We start from the raw sequence: 17,831 nt of genomic DNA, 5'->3' as shown, positions 1-17,831 counted from the left end.
TCTTATTTTGAATGTTTTAGTACTATTATAGTCTATCCTGAATCACATTAATGATCTAGCTGAAAATAGGAATAGCCAGAAAACCAATGTAGCACCTTTGCATCAATTGGCTTGGTTGAGAATTTATCCCTTCTTTCTCCATGCTCATCATATAGCAGCACTACTCTGTCCAAAGTGCAAATGGCAAACTTTGTGTTGTTGGGTGCCCATACCATACAGGGAATCCTAGCTGCACCAGCCTGAAAGTCAAAAACAAATACTTCATTAATTAGAACACAAGTATAGTAATAAGACTAAACTAGAAGAAAAAAAAACACCTTAAGAAAGAACACATTTAATAACATTATGCATTGCTTTGCGGAACTGATCATGGAAAGACTCAGGCGCCGACGTGAGTGGCAACCTTTCCAGCAGCTCTGTGTATGACTTTATCTTTAAAGTCTTTATCTTTCTACCTATTTCTCTATTTTTCTTTATTTCACTGTTAACTCCTACCACTTTCTTTTATGTGGACTCGTTCCCTGGACACTTTTTACTACTTGGAGATGGATTTTTACACACCGAGACTCGTCTATTCAAATAGTCAACTTCAAGCGCTGAGAACAAATGCACACGCTGCTGCGGTTCCCTATTTACCTGACGAGGTAAGAAGGCAGTATCGGGGCAGCAAAGCCAGTGCTAAGATAAACGCCAAGCGTCTAGCAAGAAAGTGGTGCTACAAAGCTTCTGTGCCTTCTGTGATCCTGGGAAATGTGAACTCACTACCAAATAAGATCGATGAACTGGCTGCACTGGTGAAAAATGTCAGGATCTACAGAGAATGCAGTTTGCCGTGTTTTAGTGAAACGTGGCTAACAACTAACATCCCAGATGCTAACGTGGAGCTACCCGGGTTTAGCACAGTTAGAGCTAACAGAGACGCAAGTACCTGCGCGAAGCAGAAAGGAAGGGGTGTCGCTCTCTATGTCAATACAAGATGTTGCAACTCTGGACATGTAAACGTTAAAAACTCCATTTGCTGCAGGGACATCGAACTGTTGGCTATAAGTTTGCGTCCCTATTACTTGCCCAGAGAGTTTGGACACGTGATTGTTGTTATTGTTTACATCCCCCCTCGAGCGAACGCGGAGATAGCGAGTGACATCATCCATTCAGCGGTTGCTAAGTTGCAAACACAGCACCCTGAGGCGCTTGTGCTAATCGCTGGAGACTTTAACCATGCAACGCTGCACAAAACATTACAGTGGGATGCAAAAGTTTGGGCAACCTTGTTAATAGTCATTAGTTTCCTGTATAAATCGTTGGTTATTATGATAAAAAATGTCAGTTAAATATATCATATAGGAGACACAGATTTTGGATTTACAGAAAGTGTGCAATAATTGTTCAAACAAAATCAGGCAGGTGCATAAATTTGGGCACCACAAAAAAGAAATGAAATCAATATTTAGTAGATCCGCCTTTTGCAGAAATTACAGCCTCTAAACGCTTCCTGTAGGTTCCAATGAGAGTCTGGATTGTGGTTGAAGGTATTTTGGACCATTCCTCTTTACAAAACATCTCTAGTTCATTCAGGTTTGATGGCTCCCAAGCATGGACAGCTCCCTTTAACTCACACCACAGATTTTCAATTATATTCAGGTCTGGGGATTGAGATGGCCATTCCAGAACGTTGTACTTGTTCCTCTGCATGAATGCCTTAGTGGATTTTGAGCAGTGTTTCGGGTCGTTGTCTTGTTGAAAGATCCAGCCCCGGCGCAGCTTCAGCTTTGTCACCGATTCCTGGACATTGGTCTCCAGAATCTGCTGATACTGAATGGAATCCATGCGTCCCTCAACTTTGACAAGATTCCCAGTCCCTGCACTGGCCACACAGCCCCACAGCATGATGGAACCACCACCATATTTTACTGTATGTAGCAGGTGTTTTTCTTGGAATGCTGTGTTTTTTTCCTCCATGCATAACGCCCCTTGTTATGCCCAAATAACTCAATTTTAGTTTCATCAGTCCACAGCACCTTATTCCAAAATGAAGCTGGCTTGTCCAAATGTGCTTGAGCATACCTCAAGCGGCTCTGTTTGTGCTGTGGGCGGAGAAAAGGCTTTCTCTGCATCACTCTCGCATACAGCATCTCCTTGTGTAAAGTGTGCCGAATGGTTGAACGATGCACAGTGACTCCATCTGCTGCAAGGATGATGTTGTAGGTCTTTGGTGCTGGTCTATGGGTTGACTCTGACTGTTCTCACCATTCGTCGCTTCTGTCTATCCGAAATATTTCTTGGTCTGCCACTTCAAGCCTTAACTTGAACTGAGTCTGTGGTCTTCCATTTCCTCAATATGTTCCTAACTGTGGAAACAGACAGCTTAAATCTCTGGGACAGCTTTCTGTATCCTTCCCCTAAACCATGATGGTGAGCAATCTTTGTCTTCAGGTCATTTGAGAGTTGTTTTGTGACCCCCATATTGCTACTCTTCAGAGAAAATCAAAGGAGGAGGGAAACTTACAATTGACCCCCTTAAATACACTTTCTCATTATAGGATTCACCTGTGTATGTAGGTCAGGGGTCACTGAGCTTACCAAGCCAATTTGAGTTCTAATAATTAGTTCTAAAAGGTTTGGAATCAATAAAATGACAATGGTGCCCAAATTTATGCACCTGAGTTTGTTTGAACAATTATTGCACATTTTCTGTAAATCCAATAAACTTCATTTCACTTCTCAAATATCACTGTGTCTGTCTCCTATATGATATATTTAACTGACATTTTTTATCGTAACAACCAACGATTTATACAGGAAAATAATGACTATTAACAAGGTTGCCCAAACTTTTGCATCCCACTGTACCTGCCTTCTCCCAGTATGTGAATTGTAACACCTGGGGAAATAGGACTATTGACCTACTGTATGCAAACGTTAAAGACGCATACAGCGCCACCTCGCTGCCTGCGCTTGGGAAAGCAGATCATAACCTGGTTCTGCTTCAGCCTCACTACAAACCAAGAGTGAGGGAGCTACCTACAACCACATGCTCATTCAGGAAGTGGTCCCCTGAGGCAGAGCAGGCTCTGAGAGACTGCTTTGGAACTACGAACTGGGATATCCTGCAGAGATCACATAGTGAGAACATTGAGGAGGTTGTTGACTGCACTACGGATTACATCAACTTCTGCATGGACATTGTAGTTCCAGTAAGAACAGTATGCTGCTATGCTAACAACAAGCCATGGATTACAAGTGACATCAAGGGCCTTTTGAACCAGAAGAAAAGGGCTTTTAAAGGCAGTGGTCAACATGAGCTCAAGCTCGTGCAGAAGGAACTCTGAGTCCAGCTCAAGGCAGCAAAGGAGCAGTACAGGAGAAAGCTGGAGCAGAAGTTGCAGAATAACAGCATGAAGGAAATGTGGGATGGGATGAAGATCATCACTGGCTGCAGCTTGAAGCGGGATGCCACCATCGTGAGAGACGTGTAGAGAACAAACCAAATGAACAACTTCTTTAACAGGTTTGACCACCCTAACCCACTCTCACCTCGGAGTACTGCATCCTCCAACCATCCTTCTGCTAATACCAGCATAGGAGAGACAGCCCCACTCACAATTACACAGCAGCGCAGGTGAGCAGAGAGCTGAGGAGACTTCGTGCCAGCAAAGCAGCGGGTTCTGATGGGAGTATCGCCACGACTGCTGAAGGCCTGTGCGCTGGAACTGAGGAGTCCTCTACAGCACATCTTCAACCTGAGCCTGGAACAGGGGAGAGTCCCGAGGCAAACATCATGTATCACCCCAGTCCCAAAGGTATCACGTCCTAGTGAGCCGAATGACTTCCGGCCTGTCGCTCTGACGTCACATGTGATGAAGACCATTGAGTGGCTGCTGCTTCACCACCTGAGGCCACAGGTCTGTCGTGCCCTCGACCCTCTGCAGTTCGCATACCAGGAGAAGGTGGGAGCGGAGGATGCCATCATCTTTATGCTACACTGATCCCTCTCCCACTTCCAATACAACTCGGAGTCCTGCCATGTGCAAAAGTTCGCTGACAACACTGCTATTGTGGGCTGCATCAGGAGTGGGCAGGAGGAGGAGTATAGGAAGCTAATCAAGGACTTTGTTAAATGGTGCGACTCAAACCACTTACACCTGAACACCAGCAAGACCAAGGAACTAGTGGTGGATTTTAGGAGGCCCAGGCCCCTCCTGGACTCCTTGATCATCAGGGGATATGGTGTGCAGAGGGTACAGATCTATAAATACCTGGGAGTGCAGCTGGATGATAAATTGGACTGGACTGCCAATACTGATGCTCTGTGTAAGAAAGGTCAGAGCCGACTATACTTCCTTAGAAGGTTGGCGTTCTTCAACATCTGCAATAAGATGCTGCAGATGTTCTACCAGACGGGTGTGGCGAGTGCCCTCTTCTACGCGGTGGTGTGCTGGGGAGGCAGCATAAAGAAGAAGGACGTCTCATGCCTGGACAAACTGGTGAGGAAGGCAGGCTCTATTGTAGGCACGGAGCTGGACAGGTTGACATCCATGGCAGAGCGACGGGCGCTGAGCAGGCTCCTGTCAATCATGGAAAATCCACTGCATACACTGAACAGTGTCATCTCCAGGCAGAGGAGCAGCTTCAGCGACAGACTGCAGTCACTGTCCTGCTCCACTGACAGACTGAGGAGATCGTTCCTCCCCCACACTATGCGACTCTTCAGTTCCACCCAGGAGGGTAAACGTTAACATTATTCAAAGTTATTGTCTGTTTTTACCTGCATTTTTATTACTCTTTAATTTAATATTGTTTTTTGTATCAATATGCTGCTGCTGGATTATGTGATTTTCCCCTTGGGATTAATAAAGTATCTATCTATCTATCTTATTCTCTATTTGAAAGCAAACATTTCACCTTTAAACTTTCACACAGAGGAAATACACCATGGTGATCTGTATCTAGATTCTTTAAGGATGAGTTATTATGATTTTAATGGCCAATTTTCTATGTTTCAATATACAGTATATATAGACATACACACACACACAGGTTCACTGCAAATACCTCTTATAACTTTCATTAGTATGGACTGTCCCACTGCATTAGTTTATTTTGGATTCAGCAAATTAAATATTACATTTTAATGAAAATCAACTTAAACCAAACATTAAACTTTTTCAGGAAAACCTAGATTTTCTCAGTGTTTAAGCAGCTACTTCTGCTTATGCTGAGACTACCGTCTTAAATAAAATATCGATCTTTCATTGCCTAACAAAGTAACAAGAGTTAATTTCAGGGTATCTGTGACATGTTGACTTTCAGCATACAGAAGACAACATCCGCAAGTGTTAGTCTTTTCCAGCTGCCTTTCAGTGTCACAATATTAATGAAAGCTGGATTAGCACAAAGATAGACATTGCCTATAAGTTCTAAAAGCCATACTAATCATAAAATGATGGGCAGCTAAAAAAGTGTACACCCAATTTACAAGGACTAACATCAGCTATCTGAATTTTTTGCTTCTCCACTATGTCTGGTTTAGGTTAACTCTGCCCAAAATTACTTTGACTAACTTTAGGACACATGTCCATGAAAATGCAGCACACTACCTACTCTTTCAATACAAATACAATTTTAAATTGATGGAATACAAGGTTATGCTTGAAAGTGTGACTTATAAGGTAAACTTCACACTCCTAGTCGCCTAATCATTATCAAAACAGGACTGCATTCAGAAATGACTAGCAGGGCTTGAATACTGCCGTGGAATTGTGTGAATCCCACCTTCTCTTTAAAAGTCTAGCATCGTTTGATTTAATAAGGCAGGAAAATTTGCTGCATTTTTAAGACAAGTTAGTGTTTTCATTATTGCCATTTTCATGAAATCGTAGAATTAGCCGATATATAGAAATGTATGCAAGCTTTGAGAACATAATGGTGTGGCCAATCAATTGTCAGCTGTGCGAGTGGTAAGATTATTTGCTTTTTAAAATAGCGACACACATCCATTTTCTTCCAGGTGTATCCAGTTTTAGCCTCTGGGCCATAGGTACAAAGCTGGCAAGGTGCTGGGGGGGAGATGAGTGTGGATAGCCAGCACTTCAGCCACACTGGGACTTGTCGGTGGGAGATTGCCGGGAACACACCTGGAGCACATCTGGGTGCTTATTTAAATAGGGCCGCCTCCCTTCATTTGGGGCTGGAGTCGGGTGGAAGACGGACGAGGTTGCTGAAGAGAGAGAAGGAGACGGTCCGCAGAAGTGGCAGTGTGGTTTGGCCTGGACTTTGGGGTTTGTGGTGCACTTAAACATTGTAAATATTAGGATTAATAAACATGTGGTGGTGATTAAAAAAAACATGTCTGCCTGTCTGTGTCCGGGGATCGTTCCACAACAGTCAGGTCCATAAATATTTGGACTGAGACAACTTTTTTCTAATTTTGGTTCTATACATTACCTCAATGAATTTTAAATGAAACAACTCACATGCAGTTGAAGTGCAGACTTTCAGCTTTAATTCAGTGGGTTGAACAAAACGATTGCATAAAAATGTGAGGCAACTAAAGCATTTTTTAACACAATCCCTTCATTTCAGGGGCTCAAAAGTAATTGGACAATTGACTCAAAGGCTATTTCATGGGCAGGTGTGGGCAAGTCCGTTGTTATGTCATTATCAATTAAGCAGATAAAAGGCCTGGAGTTGATTTGAGGTGTGGTGCTTGCATGTGGAAGATTTTGCTGTGAACAGACAACATGTGGTCAAAGGAGCTCTCCATGCAGGTGAAAGAAGCCATCCTTAAGCTGCGAAAACAGAAAAACCCATCCGAGAAATTGCTACAATATTACGAGTGGCAAAATCTACAGTTTGGTACATCCTGAGAAAGAAAGCAAGCACTGGTGAACTCAGCAACGCAAAAAGACCTGGATGTCCACAGAAGACAACAGTGGTGGATGATCGCAGAATCATTTCCATGGTGAAGAGAAACCCTTTCACAACAGCCAACCAAGTGAACAACACTCTCAGGGGGTAGGTGTATCGATATCCAAGTCTACCATAAAGAGACTGCATGAAAGTAAATACAGAGGGTGCACTGCAAGGTGCAAGCCACTCATAAGCCTCAAGAATAGAAAGGCTAGATTGGACTAAAGAACATCTAAAAAAGCCAGCACAGTTCTGGAAAAACATTCTTTGGACAGATGAAACCAAGATCAACCTCTACCAGAATGATGGCAAGAAAAAAGTATGGAGAAGGTGTGGAACAGCTCATTATCCAAAGCATACCACATCATCTGTAAAACACAGTGGAGGCAGTGTGATGGCTTGGGCGTGCATGGCTGCCAGTGGCACTGGGACACTAGTGTTTATTGATGATGTGACACAGGACAGAAGCAGCCTAATTAATTCTGAGGTGTTCAGACACATACTGTCTGCTCAAATCCAGCTAAATGCAGTCAAATTGATTGGGCGGCGTTTCATGATACAGATGGACAATGACCCAAAACATACAGCCAAAGCAACCCAGGAGTTTATTAAAGCAAAGAAGTGGAAAATTCTTGAATGGCCAAGTCAGTCACCTGATCTTAACCCAATTGAGCATGCATTTCACTTGTTGAAGACTAAACTTCGGACAGAAAGGCCCACAAACAAACAGCAACTGAAAGCCGCTGCAGTAAAGGCCTGGCAGAGCATTAAAAAGGAGGAAACCCAACATCTGGTGATGTCTATGAATTCAAGACTTCAGGCTGTCATTGCCAGAAAAGAGTTTTCAACCAAGTATTAGAAATGAACATTTTATTTCCAGTTATTTAATTTGTCCAATTACTTTTGAGCCCCTGAAATAAAGGGATTGTGTTAAAAAATACTTTAGTTCCCTCACATTTTATGCAATCTTTTGTTCAACCCACTGAATTAAAGCTGAAAGTCTGCACTTCAACTGCATGTGAGTTGTTTCATTTAAAATTCATTGAGGTAATGTAGAGAACCAAAATTAGAAAAAGTTGTCTCAGTCCAAATATTCATGGACCTAACTGTATACTTTATAGTATCCAGGAGGTGACACACTCTCTGATATCTTCCTCTGGTCCAAGGAATTTCATAAGAGTACAGAATAGGCATTTATCAATGTTAAACTGCCTGTCACTTTGCATCAAACAGAAATATGGAATTTTTCTTACTTACCATCTAGCTCCACACTACTGTATATTATAGTTTTCACCTAAGCTACCTAGTAGAAATTGGGGAACTGATATCCCTTCTCAGCATCTGCTTGCATCTACATTTTCCTCTTTGTCAAGTGTACCCACAACAACAAAAAACACAAGTTATGAATAAAATTAGGATTAGTTTGAGAAATGCATATGTTACCTATTCTTTACAACCATTTCTTCAACAAAAAATATTGAGAGAAAATTGAAACTGTGTATTTGCAAATGTTGCACAATGCTGCGTTAACACCAATTTAGTCAAATGTCTGGACACACCCAGAAATTGTAATGTTTTTGATAGAAACTTTTAACATTTTTATCAAGATACCATTAAAATGATTTAAAATATAGACAAGACATTACTTGTGCTTCTAATGGCTATTATTGACTTTTAATTTATTATTCACATATCACTGCAAAAAGCCCATTTTAGCAGCCATTCCTTCAGTGTCCTAATGGTAAACTCCCTTAGCTTATCCTTAATTAGTCATATATAAAACTTAATTGGTATTTAAGAAGTTTGTAATCACATTAGCACCACTGACATCTGTTATTCTGTTCACTGAGTTGCAAGGTCCTGGAATTTTTAGAGTACAGTTCTGGTTATAAAATGGCCACAATGAAACAGCTTTCTCAAAAAGGGGTCTATTGTTTCTTTTCAGAATGTGAAAGACTGATTTCATACAAACGTGTCTACTTCCGTCTTGAGAGAAGGGTGCAAACTAGATCTATCAGGATAGAAAAAAAAGGCCAGATGCACAACTGTGTATGTGAATAAGTACAGTAGTACAGAAGTAACCAAAATAAGCCAAGAAATAAATAAAGAGTAAATAATAACACTAATAAAGTTGAGTGTGGAAAAGACATAATAACTGTGTGGAAAACAACCAAACAGGGCAAAACAAGGCATTAAAATAGTAACTAAACAAACTTAAAAAAACACCACTGCTGATGTTGATTACAGTAAACACCCAACAGGAGTTTCATTTTCTCCCAGACTTGTGATGCTGGTAGGAACCAAAAGATGGCAGTCAAACAATAACCAGTAATAGGGCTGCAACTAATGATTATTTTGGTAGTCGACTAATTGTTCAATTTTTTTTTTCCAGATTAGTCACGATTATTTCATGCCTGACTATTTTGATGCCTACAACTTGTGGTTGCACATCCTGTTCTGGGCTCCAGTGCATATCTTACCTCATCTACTCATGTCTGTCAACCTGTGAATGTCACCCTGATGTCTCTGCATTAACACGATTAAAATTAATAATCAAATTAAAATAACAACCAGTGAAACATATGAATTTGAAAATAATCAGATGTTTTATATTAGTGTGACCATCACAATAAAAAATAAATGCAAACAATACAAACTAAAGTGCACATAGTCTTTAAACAAAAAAAGTGCATTTAACTTAACCAAAAATGGCCACTGGTGTGTCTTAATGTCCAACAGTTTAAATAAAGCTTTACTACAAATAAAATAAAACAATGTACAGTTTATAAAAGATTCAGTTCATATATTCCTGACTCCAGTGCAGGAACGTGTGCATTTCAACATGCTCTGGTGTGAGGTTGGCTCTCTTCTTTGAGACAAATGTTCTCAGCTGCTGAGAAGAGACATTCAGAGGGAAAAGAGGTAGCAGGAATACACAAGAATCATTTTGCAGATAGAGAATGATATTTTAATCATCACACTCTGAAGGAAAAGTGTTGTAGTTTATCACATCATGTACTATATATTATGGCAAAATAAAAAAATAACGGACTAAAATATGTAACAAGCTAATTACTGATATACTCCAAAACACAAGTTACCTAACGTTAGTTAGAGATGGTTTACTATTCATATAAACTCAAATATTATACGAAAAAAGAAGAAAAAAAACTATGTCGGCTCAGCTACACCTATTCACTCGTTTACTATAGCTCCAATCACGTCAGCAAACATAACTGAAATTATATTCACTTAACCCTTAAACCACTGCAACTGGCTAGAGTCAGTTTCCAGTGCTGCCATATTTGGATGCATGCCTAAGCCGAGTATATGCAGCGACGTACATTCATTGAACTCCGCAACCAGCTAAAGTTGTTTCTCAGTGCAATTTGCCAGCACGCCGGAGCCGAGTATATTCAGCGATGTATATTCATTGAATGCTGCAACTGGCTGTAGCCGTGTCTCAGTGCAATTTGCCAGCACACAGGGGGCAAGTATATTCGGCGACGGACATTCATTGAACCCCGCAACCGGCTATATTTGCTTCACAGAGCAATTTGGCAGCACGCCGGAGCTAATCAGTCAGTGTTGTACATTCATTGAGCAGCCAGCTCATGAGAACTACCAGCCCCGGCACCACTGCAGCATCACTGTCTCTGGGCTTCAGCTTCTGCACTAGATGAGCCTGCAATCATCAGCATTTACCTCTGTGTGTTTGCATGCAGCCACTTTAAGCGCAATTGGCTCGGTAATTTACTGAATTTCATCAACTGACTTCAGTTGCGCCTTGAACATATAATAATAGATTGTTGCAGTAGTTTTTTTTATAGTTTTTACAGTTCATTTGCAGTGTGTAAAATGATCAGTGTTGCAGTAATTGTGATGCGCTTTGCATGAAAACAAATATGTGTTCCAATAAAATTTCACATTTTCTTTGTGAATTGTGACGTTTACTTAAAAACTGCAGCTAAAAAGTATTTGGAGCCCAGCGGTGCATTAACCCCTAAGTATGTGCCAGTTTAAGGGTTAACTATTATTGTCGAAACCTTGGTATACACATTATAGTACAAACATCAACATTAACACGTAACACTAACTTTACTCGCTAAAACTTAACTCGCAAAAGACTGCAGCATCACAGCTCTAGGATGCCTGCGTTTCAGATGCTCATGCATTACGGTGGTGCCTTCGTGGAAAGAAAGCTCTGCTTTGAATAATTTGCATTCAACTTTTTTTTCTTTTTCAGTGAAGTGCTCCCACACTTTAGAAAGTTTCTGTCTCAATTTTTTTCCGTCTCCTTCCCCCTTCTCTATCCGACTCGCCATTGCAACTATGTTTATTTTCCTCTACATTCTTCTTCTCCTCAGACGTTCTTCTTCGTTGGTAGAACTGTGTGCACTCTTGACAAACAATAACACACAATACTGCCCCCAGACGTTCATGTAGAGTATTGCAGTAACAAAAACCAATGTGGTTCTTTGTGACTGGAGCGTCTATTGAAGGTTCTGTTTATGACACATCGACAATAAAAAAATCCACGTCATCGATTTCTCGTAGTCGACGTCGTCGATTACATCGACTAATCATTGCAGCACTAACCAGTAATAATAAGCAACCTGGAGGTCTCTGACATCAGTAAACATTAATTCCCTTGAGCAGACCTTCCGAAAAGTGTCCTTCTTTAAAAGTGCTTTAAGAAAATAAGTCCTGTGTTCAGACTTCTTATACACTAGGGAGCTCTGCCCCCTGTGCACTTCGCTCGCCCACCCTCGGTTTTGGTTAACCGGATATACAATTTTAAGAGATTTTATTTTCAAGGGAATTGTTACATATGTATTATTTTCACTTTTACTTTAAAACTTTAGTAAAAACATTATTTGGAATGAACTTTTCTTCAAGATCGCATTGAATTTTGATTCCATATTTGGACTTACATTGTGACAACACAACATATAACTTTACCTGTGCCTTTCCCTTTAATAAATAAAACGACTTTTTCGAATATTTGTCCATGCTCTTTGTTCTTCGCTTAGTCATTGACGTGTCATCTAGAATGTATAAAATTATTGTCCTGATAAAATTTATCAGAGATGAGAGTGCAGGAAGTGTGTCTGACAAAAGCATTCACACGACTGAGGTTAGATGACCGTGGTCTTGTTTGAAAATAATTGTAAGTAGATTCTTGAAAGAATCTCATGTTAAAAGTCTCCATCTCACGGGACTTCACACCACGCCAACATTTTTGGAAACTTAATTCTTGCTGGCAACACGAATTAGGTGATCTACAAGTCTCCGATTTAAAGTTTAAATCCGAACAATATATTCTATCTTTTTTTTGCTGTTCTGTTATTTCACAGAATAATAGTTTCCGTTTGTTTGCGCCAATACGTTTTTTCCTATCCTTTTTTGAGACTTTCAAATTTTGGACTTCCATTATCTCTAACCTGCTCTGCATGTGTACTGCGCCAACATTTTTGAATTCTTTACAACGCTCTACTTTGTCATCTACTCTTTGTCCTTTATTTTCTGCCCCAGGTGTGGACTCATCACGCGGGACATATAAGTGTCTCTCCGAGAAAATCACATCTCGTCTCCTTCCAAGATTCTTTTTATAATAGAAAGATATCAAAGTCAAAAATCTTGGAAAGCTTCTCCAATTGCTCTGTTTCCCAAAAAGGCAGAGTACAATGGCCTTAGTAAGCTGCACATTAAGCAATTCAATATTTTGTCCTTGGTCTTTTAAAAATAGAATAATTAATTGGAGTCAAGCATTGCATAGAAATACCTTTCAATAAAATGTATTATTAATGTGACACCTAGCCTTCCTTTACCATTTAAATTCATAGCAGAGGAGATAGATAGATAGATAGATAGATAGATAGATAGATAGATAGATAGATAGATAGATAGATAGATAGATAGATAGATAGATAGATAGATAATTTGTCTTTTTACAGAACCTCTTTAAATAAAGAAATGCATAAATAGGCATATTAAGGGCATAACTATAATATCTAGAATGTTACTTCTTTGCAAAATGAATGGATTGTGAATTGGATTAGTATTTTAAAGATAAATGCATGGAATGTCAAGTGCTGGACAGCCTTCCACCATTACAACAAAAAGAAGAACAATGACTATACATGTCATTAATAGAACTATACTGCAAGATTGGTTTATTGATCTCCCTCTGCTTTTCATCCTTTATATCAGGGGTCTGAAACTCTGGTCCTAAAACTCTGGCCCTGGAGTGTGTTGTGGCTGCAAGTTTTCATTCTCATACTTTTCTTAGTTTGTGACCAGTTCTGGCTGCTAATGAAAATTCTTTCCCTTCAATATAATAGACTTGTTTTTCTTTTAAGATTGAGTTCTCTTAATTGCTTCATTTTTTTCCTTAAGTGGCACCCAAACAGAAATTAGATGTAAAGTGAGCCAATAGGGGGCCTCAAAAATACGAAAAATTTCACTCCAACCAGTTTGTTAATTAAAAGCCCATTCTTGTTGTTAATTAAAGCCATTATTTAATTCCACTGCTTGTTAGTGCTCTCATTCTGGCACAGCAAACATTTCCAAAACTGTGGGTTTTAATTTTATCTAAGAACACAATCAAAATGTTTTGTGGGCCTGATCAGATCAACATTACAGAGCCCTTCACCTTTCTTTATTTTCTGATATTGTATTGTACAATGGACACTTTTACTAAGGAAGAGATAAATAATTAGGGGTCTGAGTCCTAAATAGCAAGTTGATTAACATTAAAGTAAAAGAACTTAATCAGCAGCAAAAAACGGTCACTAATTAAGAAAAGGGTTTAGACGAAAACCTGAAACTACTGTTGCCCTCCAGAACTGGAGTTGGAGGCCCCCCGATTTATACCAATGAACAAGTAACTTTAAACCAAGAACATTAGCTGAAAACGCACTGTCTCCATTGTCAACTTTAACTCAGAAAATGTCTGTAGTAGAGGAAGGGGCAGAGCCAGATTAAGGCCACCTGATGCACAGCCAACAATCATGCCCCTCGGCCCTTCCATTGCCTAACTGACATGATATTAAGAATTACAAAAACTTTACCTTGTTTATGTGAAAAATCAACAAAAAAAATAATAAAATAAAGAGCTTAAGGGACTGTAAAAAAAATCATTTAGCTGATTATTTGAGATTAAAAGCTCACAATTAAGTGCCCCCCACCCCCAAAAATGTAAAATGAAGCAAAAAATGAAGACCCTTTGTACAAGTCATATATTCCTGAAATGTAACATAATAATAATTCTTTACATTTATCTAGAGCTTCTTCTCACTACTCAAAGCGCTTCAGTGAGTTATAAGCCAATTCAACTACCACTAACGTGTACCATCCACCTGGATGATGTGACAGCAGCCATTTTTGCGCCAGTACTCTCACCACACGTTAGCTGTTAGATGGTGAAGTGGTGAGAGACAGTTAGCCAGTTAGAGAGTGGGGATGATTAATAGCCAAAATGACTATCCTGTCGTGGGCAATTTAGCGAGGACAGAGGGATACACCCTACTCTTTATGAAGGATGCCCAGGAATATTTTGTGACCACAGAGAGTCAGGACCTTGGTTTTACGTCTGAAGGACGGTGCCATTTTTACAGCACAGTGTGCCCATCACTGCAGTGGGGCATTGGGATCCACTTTCAGACCACTGGGTAAACACCCCCTGCTAGCCTCAACAACACCTCTTCCAACAGCAACCCAAGCTTTTCTTAGATGGTCTCCCATCCAAGTACTGGCCAGGCCCAAACATGCTTAGCTTCAGGTCGATGATGTGTTTTTTTTTTATTAAGGGCGTGGTAAAGCTACTGAAGAAAGAATGAGCAAAGCGACAAGTGAGCTTGGCTGAAAATGCAATTTTTATTGCGGATGGAAGGTGCTGAGCTCTTGCCAGGATGCGAACCAGCACCTCTGAGCAATAGACAGGGATTAACATGCTGCATATGACACTGAGCCTCCGAAAATAAGTCAGATTTCTATTGACTTCTGAACAGAATATGAGCTAGTGGGCTAGGGTAAGCAGTCTGATTTGACAAAGAGATCAGTTCACTAAAAGACAGACATTAAATTAAGCTTGTAGCCACTGTGGTTCACTTGGACCAGGACTGTCCATCGCTGGAAACAAAGTAAGAGTATCTGTAGGTAAGATGTACAGTCACCATAGCATTAGCACTGAAAAAGAAATTATCCTGGAACACTACAACAACAATTATTCATATAGCACATTTTTATACAAACAAACAATGTAGCTGAAAGTTTTTTACAGGTACTCTAGTACTGATGCACAAGAATAAATGGTACATATAAATATGTCAATAAAAATAAATAAATGAGGGTAATTTAAACTTGGCATAAACTTTTTATAAAGATTTTAACATTTTACACAAAATATACTCCTTTTCTGCATTCAGTGTAAGGACAGATCACTAGAATTGGTGGCAAAAAATGTGAGAGGCACATCACAACTGCTGGAGAAACAAACCCTCTGCTCTCCTTTTGGGTCCTGTCTAAAATGAACAAGCATCACTTCAACAAGCAATAGTCTATACCTCAGGTTATTTAAGGACAAAATTAACTCTATTTTAATGATCACCAGCTGCTGTAATAATACTGTAAATCAAGTCATTATACTATCAAACCAGTTTACTACTAACAGCATTTCAAAATACCCGTAAAATATGTTAGAGAAAAATGGGCATCCGTAGTGATGCACTGCTAATTAAGTACGCACGTTGTTAGATCACCCGCCCTGGAGTTAAAATCAAATGTGCAAACTTACTTGAGGGGTGAGAAGGGTTTTGAGATATTTCAGCTGCATTTCCAAACTTTTTTTACACAAAGTGTTTCAATGAGGTTTCCCAAGGACCAGTGAGAACGAAGGAGTCATGTTTTATATTCAAAATCCCACCGGCTGATGTACAATGCAGCTCTAGCAACAGCCACCAACACAAATGTCTACTTCCTGCCCGATAGGTATTTACTGTATCAAAATAAAAGTTCAACGTAACTCGTCAGATGGCTGTTTGTGACGATTCAGTATCTGAAAATATATAAAAGACAAAATAACTAGTTTAATTAATGCAAATTCTATCCTAACAATGATACGTTAATGAACTTATACAAATTATACGTTTTCCCTCTAGCAAAACACAAAATTGAACTGCTATAAAACCAAAAAGCTGTTGGGGCTTTTATTATTATGGAGCACTAAAGCTAACGGAAGTAGTCCGTTGCTAACGAAACAATGTATTAAGCGCCTCCATGGTAACAGCAACGCCCTGATTTCTGACTATCTCTCGACGTTCACTGATTTGACGCTCGACACCGCCCTCTATGCGGGGCCTAGCTTTCTGAAGCGTGGCGTTTTGCGTGTTTTTGCACTTGTTTTGCACGAAAAACATCACAAACGAAATGATTAATTCGACAAGTACGAGGCTGATTTAAAAAAATACACAAATATTTATTTTTATTAAATTAAAAGTTCAATTTGGAGATGCCGGGGATTGAACCCGGGGCCTCATACATGCAAAGCATGCGCTCTACCACTGAGCTACATCCCCAATCTTAAAAAGTACTTTGCTTCAAGCCTTATATAATTATTGAAACTGTAGTTATTTGAATTTTTGTATTTAAATAGTACAACATATCTGCTCATTCTAAATACTCATTAAGGCTGCATTTGAATATCAAAGTCTAAACTATAATGTAACCCATTCTATAACGTACAATATTAACATAATCATTCGCTAAAATTCCACATAAACGGCACTGAATATGCTGAAATATTTATGATATAACTTCAAACGTAATTTTCCAATCCTGGTTATAGTTACAGTGTTTTATGGATTTCAAAGGGGTATTGCATCTTTTGTGGACCAGATGTGATGATCTGCAAACTGGAAATGGTCCCAAACGTTTGGAATATTCTGTTTGATATATCTCAACATCGGGTTAACAAAGCATCTTTCTATACTAAGCTGACCCGCCTTTTAAGTCGACCGACTTTTAAGTTGATCACTTATTAAGGCAATTCAATATGTAGATCAATTTGATTTTATACAAACTCATTAATTTGGTTATATTGCATTTGAGCGGTATTACTTTAATACTCGTAGTTTCTGTTATTTTTGTGATGAAATGTAAACTTTTTTTCTATATTGAGGTCGCCCTTTTGAACCCCCCTGATATTTACTACGCGGTGAGGCATTTGTACTCCATCAACATTAATTATTTCCAGAGACATAATTTTGTCTATCTTTCCAAGCAAGAAAGAAGAAGATATCGCACAGTCTGGAGTAGAAAATCATCTTTTACCTGGAAAAACGAAACTACAAATCCCATCGTGCATTGCAAAATGGACGGGGCGTGTGTGAAACCCCGCTCCTGCGTAGCACTTACGGGACGGAAGGACACCCGACCGCTTTTATAATATAGAAGGATGATAATACGCTACCGTGGTTGTACGTTTGTCTGTCCAGGATTTTAAATCACCTGTAGCTCGCACACCGTTTGAACTATTGATCTGAAATTTGGTAGACTTATACTACGTGACGTCTACTTTCAGCTTTCGAGATGATGATTGACCTCCAAAGTTATTTCTCTTTTTATTTTGTTTTATTGTACAATCAACTCAGTGGCCAGCAGGGCGCTTGTTATTCCCTACCACCCTCGCCGTCATTTCCCCCACCTCTTCATATCTTAAATCATTCTTGAGGCAGATTGAAGACTTAAGTGCCAGCTTAAGTGAAAAATTAAGAAAAACGTACTAAGTAATTCCAACACAAACACTGACTTAATCGGTTTTAACGCGAAAAGATGCCGACGAAAGAATAGAAGAAGCGGGCTGCTAGGGGTGGAGAAAAGAAGAGATGCTCTGGAAGCAGCAAACGCATCAACCTCTGAGC

At 39.6% G+C, this 17,831-nt stretch overlaps 1 protein-coding gene and 1 non-coding gene across 2 annotated transcripts in view; both read right to left on the bottom strand.

The window, feature by feature from the left end:
* ift172 (intraflagellar transport 172) overlaps positions 1–15,862 on the bottom strand; it is a 119,497-nt gene extending 103,635 nt beyond the window's left edge. Inside the window, exons 1-2 of the mRNA XM_039748938.1 lie at positions 15,707–15,862; positions 96–239 (exon numbers count right to left, since the gene is read on the bottom strand). Coding sequence (XP_039604872.1) covers positions 96–239; positions 15,707–15,745 — 183 coding nt within the window. The 5' untranslated portion in view covers positions 15,746–15,862. The remainder of the gene's footprint in view (positions 1–95; positions 240–15,706) is intronic.
* Positions 15,863–16,415: 553 nt separating this feature from the next.
* trnaa-ugc lies at positions 16,416–16,487 on the bottom strand. Its single transcript has one exon. It is a non-coding gene; the product is annotated as a tRNA-Ala (tRNA).
* Positions 16,488–17,831: the final 1,344 nt, after the last annotated feature.

Source organism: Polypterus senegalus, chromosome 3 (genome assembly GCF_016835505.1).
Source record: "Polypterus senegalus isolate Bchr_013 chromosome 3, ASM1683550v1, whole genome shotgun sequence".
NCBI classification, from domain to species: Eukaryota; Metazoa; Chordata; class Cladistia; order Polypteriformes; family Polypteridae; genus Polypterus; species Polypterus senegalus.
Note: the sequence above shows the minus strand (reverse complement) of the source record. Positions and strands in the feature narration are given on the sequence as shown.